The 13,492-nt window shown below is 41.6% G+C and overlaps 1 protein-coding gene across 1 annotated transcript in view; it reads left to right on the top strand.

The window, feature by feature from the left end:
- Positions 1-13,492, top strand: part of Slc14a2 (solute carrier family 14 member 2) — a 441,163-nt gene that overhangs the window by 377,435 nt on the left and 50,236 nt on the right. Inside the window, exons 6-7 of the mRNA XM_076555557.1 lie at positions 1,381-1,561; positions 2,530-2,719. Coding sequence (XP_076411672.1) covers positions 1,381-1,561; positions 2,530-2,719 — 371 coding nt within the window. The remainder of the gene's footprint in view (positions 1-1,380; positions 1,562-2,529; positions 2,720-13,492) is intronic.

Below are 13,492 nucleotides of genomic sequence, written 5' to 3'. Positions count from 1 at the left end.
CTTTGCAGTTGCCTTAAGAATTTTCTATATAAAAGGACAGGCAAGTAGAGGTACCATCTATGTTTAACCTTTTTCTTTACAATCTGTTCCTTTTGTCCCCCTTCTTTGCCTGTTTTCTTGTGCTAGATTGTAGTGTTGAGTAGTCATGGCAAGAGCAGACATCCTTGTTTTATGCTTGATCTTAGAGAGAGAGGTTTCTGATTTTTCACTATTATGTGTAGCATCATTCATGGGTCTTTAGCAGACATCCTTTATCAAGCTTAAAAATTTTTCATCTATTCCTAGTTTATTGAGAACCAGTCACATTTTAAATGTTCACTAACTGCTTGTCTTATGAGCTAACCTACTGAAAAGCATGGCTTTAAAGAGAGAAGCCTTGACCAAGAGGTCCACATAGGAAATGGAGGTGCAGATGAACTGGGATGAGGGAGATAATCCATCATTATATCTACTAACCTCCAATGGACTTTAGCATTTACTTCAATTACAAATAATACATGCAGTGAGACATAGCCTTATTAGTAGCACCTGAGATTTCTATCCAAGCTGTCATGCACCAGATTTCCCAAGACTTGGACTTGGACGTGAAGATTTACAAAGAAGAAGTTTCCTGGAGTGTGCTTTAGAGAGGAGCATTTACAGATGAGGAAGGGCAGCAGGACTCAGCAAAAGGAGAAACTGAACTGTGCAAATGGTCACAGTCAAGGCCATGGTTGATTTTGTGATGGGCTTGGGATCTGAGACAGCCTCACAGAGCTGTCCTGAGTTGGAGTGAGGAGGTTCCACATACCCACTCAATCACTTATTTTAAACTTTATAACCATTAGATAGAATTCTTATCTATGTACCACAATTATTTTAAATAATATAATCACTGCATTTCATTATAATTTTCTTTATTACTTACCTATTTTGTTTTGTACATTTCCAAATATTTATTATGGAAAGAAGTCTATAGGCATCATTAAACTGCCGAGAGGAAGCCCTTGTCACAAATCATTAAGAAAACCTATTGTGCAGAACCTGAAATAGCCCTGGGAAAGGCAGGTTCACATGGGGTACAGCCTTAGACAAGAGGTATGAGTCTCATCTTTTGTCTCATGATCCCATCTCTCTGTCAAAAACCCTGACAGTGCCCTCTGTGCCCAAATGTCCCTACTCTAAAAAAGACACATCATTTAAAGCCATGTTTAGTAACACATGCGTATTATCCCAGCACTCAGGAGACAGAGTGGGGAGCATTGAGAGCACAAGGCAGCTTGCCTGAGCCTTGCAGTGAGTACACGGATAGCCTGGGCTACAAATGAGACCCTGTCTCAAAGAAAGAACAATACACAAAAGGCGTATTGTTTGATGTTTTCTCCTGTCTCTTCCATGAAGGATCTCCGGTCATCTGATGAAGACAGCCACATAGTGAAAATTGAAAAACCCAATGAAAGGAACAAGAGGAGAGAGAGCGAGGTGCCTCGCAGGGCTTCTGCTGGCCGGGGAGGCTTCAGCCTCTTCCAAGCTCTGGGCTACCTCACTGGGGACATGAAGGAATGCAGGAACTGGATGAAAGGTAAGCAAGTGTCCACAGAAGAGCAAGGGGCGCCCTCACTCTCTCATGGCAAGGACCGACACAGTAAGGAGAAGCCGAGTTGACCCCAGGTGGGCATGTACCCAACAGCCTGTCCATTCCCTTTTATAATTAATACATTTCATTAATTTTAGTCTTTTGCCAACCATTCGTCTCTGTGTGGAGTTGATAGAGGGCAAACAAATTAGTAACGTTCAAGCCATTTCCCAAATAAGCTGCATGGTCATTCCTCCGCTTGTTCCATGGCTATTTATTATGCCTATTATGTGCCAAGAAGAGATCAGCATCACCCTCTCCAAGCTCCAGGACTCTTTCCTCGTAACCTCTTTCTGAACTTGAATGCTTTAGCAAACACCGCACTCTCCCCATCCGTCCCTGCTTGCCCCCCACCAGTGTGGTTGTCCTGGAAACCAAACCAGAGGAGGCAGGACGCATGTCCCTTCTCCTACACCTGGTTCCTTCTAGGCTCCAATTCAACAATGATTTTCACAGCTGGGCTCTAACAGTTTCTTTTCCAACATCCCTTCTTGAAATGACTTTCTCTGCTGCTCAGCTACTAGCCCTCAACTGAGTCACACGGCACTACACGACATGAGACTTTACTTCCCTCCCCACCTCTTCCCTTGGACCAATAAATTTCCCATGGAATGCTCCTGGGGCTCCGTGCCAACCAAGCCAATGGCTGGAACTGCTTTAAATTGGTCTCAGCATGGTCCCTCAGTCTGTATGGCAAAAAACTACCACCCACTGTAGACCAATTGCTGGGCCACTCAGAGCCTTGGGCTGAGTGCCAACACCCACTCCCAACCCCTTCACTCTCCCACTCCAGGCCAGGCTGAATAAGGAGAAATACCCTGGCTTGTGCATCCCTATGCACCTCAGTTTCCATGTCAACCAGCAGTCTGATATGCAGGCTGTACCCCACTGATGACTCTGTCTATCTCTTGCAGATAAGCCCCTGGTCCTCCAGTTCCTAGACTGGGTCCTGCGGGGAACATCTCAGGTGGTATTTGTCAACAACCCCCTTAGTGGGCTCATCATCTTCATAGGACTCCTAATCCAGAATCCCTGGTGGACAATTACCGGAGCACTGGGGACAGTGGTTTCGACCTTAGCTGCCCTTGCCTTAAGTCAGGACAGGTAAGTGCCCTCCAGGGGCCTATTGTATGGTACATGGCATACAGGTGAAGTGACTGATTTAGCAGTGAGCCACCCTATCCTAGCAGCCACCTAAAGCCTCTGTCTTAGCTACTTTTCTGTTGCTGTGATAAAACACCATGACTGAAAGCATTTTAGGGAAGAAATGATTTATTTGTAGTCTACTAGCTAGGAAAGTCCGGGCAGGGACCTGGAGGCAGGTGTTGAAGCAGAAACCATGGAAGAACACTGCTTACTGGCTTGCTCTCATGGCTTGCTCAGCCTGCTTTCTTACACCATCCAGGACCACATCGGTGAGCTGAACTCTACAGGCCTGCCTTTAGCCCAGCTTATGGAGGCATTTTCTCAAGTATAGTTCCCTTTTCTCAGGAAGTTTAACTTGCATAAAGTTGACAGATGATAGATAGATAGATAGATAGATAGATAGATAGATAGATAGATAGATAGATGATAGGTAGATAGATAGATAGATAGATAGATAGATAGATAGATGATAGGTAGATAGATAGATAGATAGATAGATAGATAGATAGATAGATAGATAGATAGATAGATGATAGGTAGATAGATAGATAGATAAATCATGGCAGCTGCTCTACTGTCGACTTTGAGCAGGTCACTGCAGATTGCTAAGGAATTACACTGCCCTAGCCCAGGACAGCAATAGCATCATGTTGAGCTTGGCTATGGAGCCTTATGGAAATACACCTTCTGAAGGAGATATAAATGAATACTTCAGCTGTTGTCTCTCAGGGAGACAAACTGAATTTCGGAGGCAAGACTAATAAGCAGTAACAAGAGAGCATATAAGAGAGAGCTCAAAAAAGACTGGCATCTCTGAATATTGGGAAGCATGGAGAGATGCACATTTGTGGGGCGGGGAGAAAGGGAAGATCGTATGGGAGGGCATCGAGGATTTGGAAAAGGAGAAGCAGCTGGAAGGAAGCATAGAGGCAGGCGTGGAGGCAGCCTGGCTGGTGGGAAGCCAAGTAACGCTAACAAACAGCACGTTATAGACTTCGATTCTCTTCAGACTTTGTTATGTGTTGCTCCAACATTTCCCCAAAACTTTCCCGATGTTCAGAACCACCTGGGGCATGACTTGAAGAAATACAGTTCAGTCCCACCCCCTTCCCTACCATCTGTAAATATTCCCGTTCAATGGATCTGATGAAAGAAAATCTTTTCTTGCAGCTAATTTTTACTGAGCACTTACTGTGTGCTAAGCACATTTTTTGTTTCATTTAGCTCTAGTATTTGAATACTTAGGATTTATTTTCATCCAAATTAAGCATACAACTAGTAGGAATCATTAGTCTGTTCAGCTTTGTTAAGACATATGCAAGGAATGTGCAGACCAAGAAATAGCATATTCTTCACAGTGGAAACCCCTGATGTGCCCATGTCCATTACACCAGCGCCATATTCCTCTGGTGACAATCACTGTGACCATCTATCTCTCTGCATCTCTTTATCCTCTCTTTCTCTTGCTAGAATATGCCTTGAAATTTTTATCCATCACAAATAATGTGACTACGAGCCTTTTGTGAACATATTTTGGTACACATTTGCTCCATTTTGGGAAGAGACTTTTCAGTCTCCCGGGAACTTCTTATGATTTAAGAAATCTAGAAAATAAATACCAGATTATCCCATATCCTATGTTTTTCAATTTGGGGGCCACAGATCATGAACCATCAGTAAAAAAAAAAATTAATTAAATGACTAAATGAAATAAAACTGATTAAAATAATTAATGCAGAGATACTTTATGAACTTGTTATATTTGTAGTAGAAGAACTAGCTCATACTAAAAATAGATTTCTTTACAGTGGGTTTCTCAAGAATAATTTTTACCAGCATGCCTGGATATTTGTGACTTTTAACATCATGCCCAGAAGCAGCCAATGGATAAAACGGAGTCTGTATTTTATAATTGAGGGACAAAGGAAGGGCAGACACAAGGTCCCAACTAAGTTACTAATGCATGGTTGATAGGACACAGGCTTGACCACACCATAATGTTCCCTGGGGCTCAAAGCCATGCTATTATTGTCATCACACCTGCAGAGTGTGGCCCTAGACTTAGGAGTAAAGCCCAGAACAGCAGTGACCAGAGTACATTAAGCCATGATGCACATCATGCTTCCTCTAGACCTAGCTAACAGTCCATAATCTACCAAGGCAAATACATCAGTAAGCTTGACTCCAAGAGGCTGTCACCACACCTCCAAGTGGCCTTAAATAACCACTCCAATCCTAGAAGCAGTGAGGCCACTAGAAGTTGTATTCTTGAGTGTGCAGGTCTGGTGAGCTACTTGATAGCGTACTCCTATCATGGTTTGGTGTCTGCTTCAGCCAGTGTGTCCTAGTCCTCTTTCCAGTACACCTACCATTGCATGGGCATCTGGCATAGAACTCCTTCCCTACTGACTAGTTTTGTGTCAACTTGACTTGAGCTAAAGTCATCAGAGAGGAGGGAACCTCAGTTGAGAAAATGCCTCCATAAGATCAAGTTGTAGCAGGCCTGTAAGGCATTTTCTTAATTGGTGATTGATTTGGGAGAGTCCTGTAACCGGAGGCAGAGCCTTTCTTTCCCAATCGCCTGGTCCCAAGTAAGCACACAGAAGCTTATATTATAAATGCTTGGCCGATGGCTCAGGATTATGACTAGCTAACTCTTACATTTAAATTAACCCATATTTCTTATCTACATTTGTGACTTGTTGCCTCATTTTCTACATATCTTGCTTCCTCAGTGGCTGGCTGGTGTCTGCTCGGACTGTGCTCTTTTTCTCCCTCCCAGCTTTATTGTGCCTGGCTATAGGCCAAAACAACCTCATTATCAGCCAATGAGAGAAACACGTTTTCACAGCATACAGAAGGACATCCCACAGTGGTGCCCAGCCCATGGTGGGTGGGCCATCCCTAGGCTGATGTCCTGGATTCTATCAGAAAGCAGGCTGAGCAAGCCATGGGGAACAAGCCAGAAAGCAGCATCCCTCCATGCCCTCTGCATCAGCTACTGTCTCCAGGTTCCTTCCTTGTTTGAGTACCTGTCCTGACTTCCTTTGATAATGAACTGTGATGTGGAAGTGTAAGTTGAATAAACCCTTTCCTCCCCAACTTGCTTTTTGGTAATGGTGTTCCACCACAGCAATAGAAACCCTAACTAAGACACTTTTACCAAAATTCACTGAAACTGACCTTGAGGTCATTCAGTCCATTGCTTTTCTCAGTAAGTAACCTCAGACAAGCATGTACAGCTTTACAATATCACTCTTGCCTGTAAAAATCTATGCCTTATGGTAGATGAGCCCAAGTCCTAGTCAGTCATATTCCCAGATTTTTTTCTCAACAATAATCTAATAGTAAACTCATGAGCTGTTCAAAGAGTCTTTTCATAGATTATTGCTTCCATCAGAGGAGATACACACTGGGCCCACTTCATCCCCCAAAATACTATGACTAGGAATCAAACAAATAAACATCAAATAAAAACCCAAGCCCTCAACTTGACTTCTAAAGCATTATTTAATGCCCCCTTCTACCAAGAGTTTGCTTAGCATCAAACTTGTCCCCAGTTTGGCTCTGTAATTCCTAACAACTCTGTTGCTGTTGTTGTTGTTGTTGTTGTTGTTTTTCTGAGACAAGGTTTCTCTGTGTAGTTTTGGTGCCTGTCCTGGATCTTGCTCTGTAGACCAGGCTGGCCTTGAACTCACAGAGATCCACCTGGCTCTGCCTCCTGAGTGCTGGGATTAAAGATGTGCGCCACCACTGCCTGGCCTCCTAACAACTCTTATTTCTTTGTCTACTCCCACCATTGATCGAGTCTTCCTCCTCTGGAATGGCTTCCCTAACTACTCTCCAGGAACTTTGAACCCTTTCTCTCTGAAGAGCTATACAACATATCCGAATACTGTGCAGAATTGTTCTTTGATTGTTTTATTTCTCAGTCTTTTCTCTCTGGGCAGTAAGTCTTTCAGGACAGACAGTTCATTTTCAAGATTCTATATCCCATCATATCATCTAAGAATGTGCTTCTTTGAAAACATGTGTATACCATGTTCTTCATCATAGACTTGAATTCTTGGATCCTCCACATAAGAGTGTGTCTGTCCTTCTAAAAACTCCAACACTATCCACAATCAGCTACTGGCACGGTATGTGTGTTTGGTGTATGTACACACCACATAAACACACATACATGAAAGTATGTAGGAGGGCATGACATGGATCAGGGAGTAAGAGAGCTTGCCATGCAAGTCTGACAGCCTGAGTTAGATCCCAAGAACCCACAGTAGAAAGAGAAAGTGACTCCTAAAAGTTGACCTCTGACCTTCAGGTGCACACCGTGTATACTCACACGCAGGACAGGGGGGTGGAACAAAAGAGAGTAAGAGAATGCATAGATTATGAAAATAGAAGGAGACTACTGAGGAGGAGCAAGTAGAAATGGAAAGGAAAAAAGAATAAATGAAGAGATTTTCCAAATAATCCGAATAAAACAGAAAAAGTCACTCAAGGAACATTGGGCAATTATATAGCCAACAGAACCTCTCTGGGTTGCCGCCCCTCCCCCATCACTGTTCGTGCTGATCTTGAAGAGACACCATTCACGTTATTTTGTGGTTAGGGTCTCCTTTGCTTTTTAGGAGCACTCAGACTACTAGGTATAGGGTGTTTAAATTGTTGGTACTTATACGTCCTACTATCACCCCTCTGTCTGATGTATGGCTGGGAAAGACAATTTTCCAGTTTGTAGACTGTCCTTTCACTCTTGTGATGGCTTCCTTTGCTCTGCAAAATAAGTTTTTTTTTTAATTTCACGAAATCCTATTTGTCAGTTATTGGGTTTGTTCGTGTTCTATCGGGGTCCTTCTCAGAGAATACATGCCAATACATGCCTATGCATACATTTTAGGGTACTTTACCTATGTTTTCCTCCAATGGTTTCAAAGTTGCAGGTCCTATTGTCAAGACACTTGATCCATTTGGAGTTGATTTTTGTTTGGGGTGAGATATGTGGGTCTAGTTTCATTCTATATGTGGAAACCCACTCATCACACACCATTTGTTAAAGAAGCTATGTTTCTTCCAAATGAATGTTTTAAGCGCTTTTGTAACTGGGCAGGTTTGTTCCTAAATTCTTTGTCCCACTAATCTGTGTGCTCATATTTTTGCCAGCACCAGGCTGGTTGGTGCTGCACCTCTGTGGTGTAGAGATGTGCTGTGATGCCTGCTTTGCATTTTTTTGGCCATTCTCAGCCTTTTATGATCCCATTTGGGGTTGTTTCTCTCTTTCTGTGGAGAGTGTCATCAGAATTTTAGTGGGAATTGCTTTGAGTCTGGAGGTTTCTTTCAATAATGTGTATTCATTTCACAATATTGATTCTGTTTAACGCATAAGCATGGGAGAATTTTCCATCTTCTATTTTCTTCTTCAGTTTCTTTTTCCAGTGTTTCAAAGCTGTTGTTATTGTTGTTGTTGTTGTTGTTGTTGTTGTTGTTGTTGTATAGAAGTTACTACCTTCTTGGTTAGTTTCCTTACTAAGAAGTTTTTAAGATTTTATGAATGGGATTTTCCCACAGTTTCTTTCTTCAGAACTTTGTCATTTGTGTGTAGAAAACCTATTGAATTTTGCCTTTTGGTTTTGGATCCTGCAACTTTGCTGAAAATATTTATCAGATCCAAGAGTTTCTTGGTATAATCTGTAGGGTTATATCTTAAGTATAGGATTATATCATCTTCAAATAGAGATCATTTACTTTTCCCCTTTCTATCTGTATGCTTTATATTTCTAATATTATTTTTCTAGCTAAGACTTAGAGCACCAAATTGAATAAAATTGAAGAGAGCAAACAATATCCCACTCATTCCTTATTTTTAAGGAATGCTTTCAGTTTTTCTTATTTTGTATAATGTGACCATAGTTTTGATGTAAGTAGTCCTTATTGTATTGAAGTTTGTTTTTCTATTCTTAGATTCTACAAAAGTTTTTACATAAAGAGAGATATTGGATTTTTGTCAAAGGCCTCTCCTTCAGCTTTTAAAATTATAATGTGATTTCTAACCTTAAATCTGTATATTATATCACCTTTGTTGATTCACATATTTTGAACTATCCTTGCATAGTTGCAGTGAAACCAAATTAGTCATAGTGTATGCTCTTCTCAATATATTTTGAATTCAGTTTGCAAGTACTTTATTGGTAGTTTTCATATGCATGTTCATCGGGGTAGAAATTGTTCTTGTTACATTATCAAGTTTTGGTATAAGGGCAATGCTGGCTTCATAGAATGAGTTCGGTAATGTTCTTTCCCTTGCTATTTTAGGAAACATTTTGAAGAGCACTGGTGTTAGTTCTTTTTACCTTATAGATAATTCAGTAATAAATCTTCTATGTCTGTTACCTTATTCAGTAAAACCTTTTCCAGTTCCATCATTTACTTGCGAATTTCATTTTCCTTAACAGCTGAATAATATGCCATTATGTAAATGCACCACATTTTTGTTTCATCCATTGATCACTTGATGGATATCTAAGCTGTTTCTACTTCCTAGCAAATGTGAATAGAGTAGCAATGAGTACGGATGAGCAAATATCTCTATATTAGAACACAGAGTCTTTTGCACATATTCCCAGAAATGGGATAGCTGGGTTATATGGTAGATCTATTTCCAGCTTTTTAAGGAATCTTCATAATAATTTGCATAACGTCTACACCATTGTGACACCTACCAACAGTGACTAAGGGTTTCCCTTTCCCCACATCCTCGCCAGCATCTGTTGTCGCTTGTTTTCTTAAGCTTAGCTCTTCTCACTGGGGCAAGATGAAATCTCAAAGCAGTTTTAATTTGCAAGTCCCTGCTGGATAAGAGTGTCGAACACTTTTTAAACATATTTCTTAGTTTTTTGCATGTCTTCTTTGGAGAACTCCCTATTTAGATTTAAAGCTCCCTTTCATTGGAATGCATTTCTGATGCTTTGTGGCTTTGGTTCTTTGTATAGTCTAGATATTAATCCTCTATCAGATAGAGAACTGGCAAAGGTTTTCTTCACTCTGTGGGCTTCCTTTTCACCAGACTAGCTGTTTCTTATGCTATACAGAAGTTTTTACAATCATGAGGCCCATTTGTCAATACTTTTTCTAAATCTACTGAAAATAGATTGGTTTTTTGTACAACATATTCTGATTAGAGTTGCCCCTCCCCTTACTCTTCCCAGTTCCTCCCCTCGTCTCCTCCCACCCAGATCCACAGGCATCTAAGGAACAATAATAATAATAATATGATATGATAAAGAACAAACAAACAAATGGAATAGAACAAAGGACCAAACAAGAAAAAAGAGCCGAAGAAAATTCACAAGAAAAGCTTATAGACACAGAGACCCACAGGAATCCCATTGTTTATGCTAATTCCTAAGCAAATGGAGTCCTATTCAGAAAGTCCTCGATCCACCCAGTTCTGGACTTTCATTAGGAGACTCTTTATTACTGTCCCAATCCCAACTCTTGTTATGGGTCTGTGTCAGTTTATATGTCCTCTTGATTTAATTTAGGGAGTCAGGTATATAGGAATGTATCCATTTCTTCCAAATTTTCTGGGTCTTTTTCTTTTTTTCTCCCTCTTGGTTAGATTAGCTAGGAGCTTATCCATCTTGTTTTACCAAAGGACAAACCCTTTGGTTGAGTCTAGGTTTTTGTTTTTAGTCCCCATTTCACTGGTCTCTGTACTGGTCTTTAGTAGTTCTTGACATCTACTAGTCTGAGGTTTGGCCTGCCCTTGTTTATATAGGTCCCTGAGGTGCATCATGGGTTCCTTACTTGGGAGAGCTCTGATTTTTTAATATGAACACTCATAGGCATCAACTTTCCTCTTAGACCACCTTAGCAGTATTAACAGGAGTTCTGATAAGTTCCTCCTTCATTCTCATTTGATTCTAGGATTTTTTTTAATTCCTCCCTAGTTTCTTCAGTGACCTATTGCTCATTCTAGAATTTATACTTCAATCTCCGAGTTTTTGTGTAATTTCTTTTTTTAAAAGATTTGTTTTATTTCTAAGTGTGGTGTGTGTGTGTGTGTGTGTGTGTGTGTGTGTGTGTGTGTGTGTGTGTGTGTACCTATGAGTCCAAGTGCCCGCAGAGACCTGAGATATTGGATCCCACAGAGCTGAAGTTACAGGTGGTTGTGAGCTACCCAGTGTGGGTGCTTGGAATCAAACTCGGGTCCTGGGAAGAGGAATATGTGCTCTTCGCCACTGAGTCGTCTCTCTAGCCTCCAGTGCATCATTTCCGTGACTTCTTTTTACTGGTTTATTTTATTCTACTGTCATCTGCTAAGATGCAAGAAATTATTTCAATTCTTTTATATTCTTTTTAAATTAATTAATTAATTTTATATCCCAGGCACAGTTTCCCCTCCCTCTTCTCCTCCCAGTCCCTCTCCACAACCCACTCTGTTCCCACCCCCCAATCCACTCCTCAGTTTCTGTTCAGGAAAGGGCAGGTCTCCCACAAGTATCAACTAAACATGGCATATCAAGTTGTAGTAAGACTAAGCATCTCCCCATGTTAAGGCTGGACAAGATGACCCAGCATGAGGAGTAGGGTCCCAAAAGCCAGTAAAAGAGTCAGAGACAGCCCCTGTTCCCACTGTTAGGAGTCCCACAAGAGGACCAAGCTACACAACTGTCACATATATGCAGAGTGCCTAGGTCAGTCCCATGCAGGTTCCCTGGTTGTCGGTTCAGTCTCTGTGAGCCCCTATGAGCCCAGGTTAGTTGATTCTGTGAGTTTTCTTGGGTATCCTTGACCCCTCTGGCTCCTACAATTCTTTTTCTCTCTCTCTTCTGCAGGATTGCCCAAGCTCTGCCTAATGTTTGGCTGTGGGTCTGTATCTGTTTTCATTAGTTGCTGGGTGAAGCCTCTCTGATGATAATTGGGCTAGGCATCAATCTGTGTATAGCAGAATATCATTAAGCATCAATTGACATTTTTTTCCTCCAGTCATATTTGGTTCTGTCCTAGGTCTCTGGGTTATCCAGCCTATGGGTCCTGGTGCTCCAGGCAGTGTCAGGGGTGGACTTACTCTGCTGGCATGGGTTTTAGGCTACACTGGTCCTTGGGTGGCCACTCCCTCAATCTCTAGGACACCCTTACCCCAACACATCCCATAAGCAGGACAGACTGTAGGTCAAAGGTTATGTGGCTGGCTTGGTTTCCCATTCCCTCCACTGGAAGTCTTGTCTGGTCACAGGAGATGGCCAATTCAGGCTATGTATCCATATCCACTATTGCTAGGAGTCTTAGCTGGGGTCATCCTTGTAGATTCCTGGGAGATTCCCTTGTATCAGGTTTTTACCTAACCCCAAAATGCTCCCCCTTTCCAGTCTCTTTCAGTATTCTCTCCCTCCACCCCACATCAAACCTGATTGTGCCTATTCCCATACCCACCCACCCACAGTCCACTCATGAAATCTCTTCTATTTCCATTTCCCAGGGAGATACAGATTTCCCACCATGAAACATCCTTGTTACCTAGTCTCTCTGGGTCTGTAGATTGTAGCATAGTTATCCTTTATTTTACATCTAATATCCACTTATGAGTGAATACATACTATGTTTGTCTTTCTCAGTCTGGACTACCTCACACAGGATGTTTTTTTTTCTAGTCCTATCCATTTGCTTTCAAATTTCCTGGTGTCCTTATTTTCAACAGCTGAGTAATACTCCATTGTGTAAATGTACCACATTTTCTTTATCCATTCCTCAGTTGGGGTACATCTAGGTTGTTTCCAGGTTCTGGCTATTACAAATAAAGTTTCTATGAATATGGTTGAGCAAGTGTCCTTGTGGTATGATTGAGTATCCTTTGGGTATATGCCCAAGAGTGATATAGCTGGATCTTGTTGTAGATTGATTCCCAGTTTTCTGAGAAACCGCCACACTGATTTCCAAAGCAGCTGTATAACTTAAGAAATTTCCATAGGCTGATGAGAATAATGTTTAATCAGTATCTGTTTATAATGAGGTATATTTCTTTGGAAATTAAAAAGATAATTTTTTAAAGATGATAAAATAAAAACTGTTATGCAAAGTATAGAAAAGGGGGTGACATGGAGGAGGTGAAGAAAGAGAAAATTAATGAAAAAAAGAGGTGTTTGGGTGACTTTCTTCTACATCCTTGACAATGAGAGACTGCTGTGTATATGCAGGGGTAGAAGAGTCAGTTGGGTTTCAACCCTCTTTCATTTACTATGAGTTATACCGGTGCTGAGCCTGTGTGGTCCAAATATTGTCTAATGTCTGCTGGGCCCGTCTTCATCTTAGAAGTTTCCCTTGTTTCTGTACCTCTACTAGCCAAAATGAGGCATGTAGTCTGTGGATTACACAAGCTTTTTTTCACCCTTTGAGAGTCCCAGGTTCATAACCCCCAGGGAAGCTAATGCTCTAGGTGGAGGGTGTCTCCCTTGTATGTTGAAAGTAACAGGAGCAACTGCAGCCTTGGTATCTGTAGCAGCAGACCTACCTTTTTACTTTCAAAACCTGCTAAGCATCCATCATCTTGCTAGAGAGGTGGGACTATGGAATGCAACGAGTGTGCTGGGACATCAGAATGTACAGCAGCAAGCCTCACAGCCGACAACCTGAGACTCAAAGTCCAGCATTATTCTCGGTCAATGAGGTCTGCTCCCAGACAACATGGTTGGTGGGCCCCCTTCCCCTAAACACATCACTGCCTTTGGGGAG

The sequence above is a fragment of the Peromyscus maniculatus genome, chromosome 19 (genome assembly GCF_049852395.1).
Source record: "Peromyscus maniculatus bairdii isolate BWxNUB_F1_BW_parent chromosome 19, HU_Pman_BW_mat_3.1, whole genome shotgun sequence".
Classification (NCBI taxonomy): domain Eukaryota; kingdom Metazoa; phylum Chordata; class Mammalia; order Rodentia; family Cricetidae; genus Peromyscus; species Peromyscus maniculatus.
This window is presented reverse-complemented; position numbering and strand designations above follow the sequence as displayed.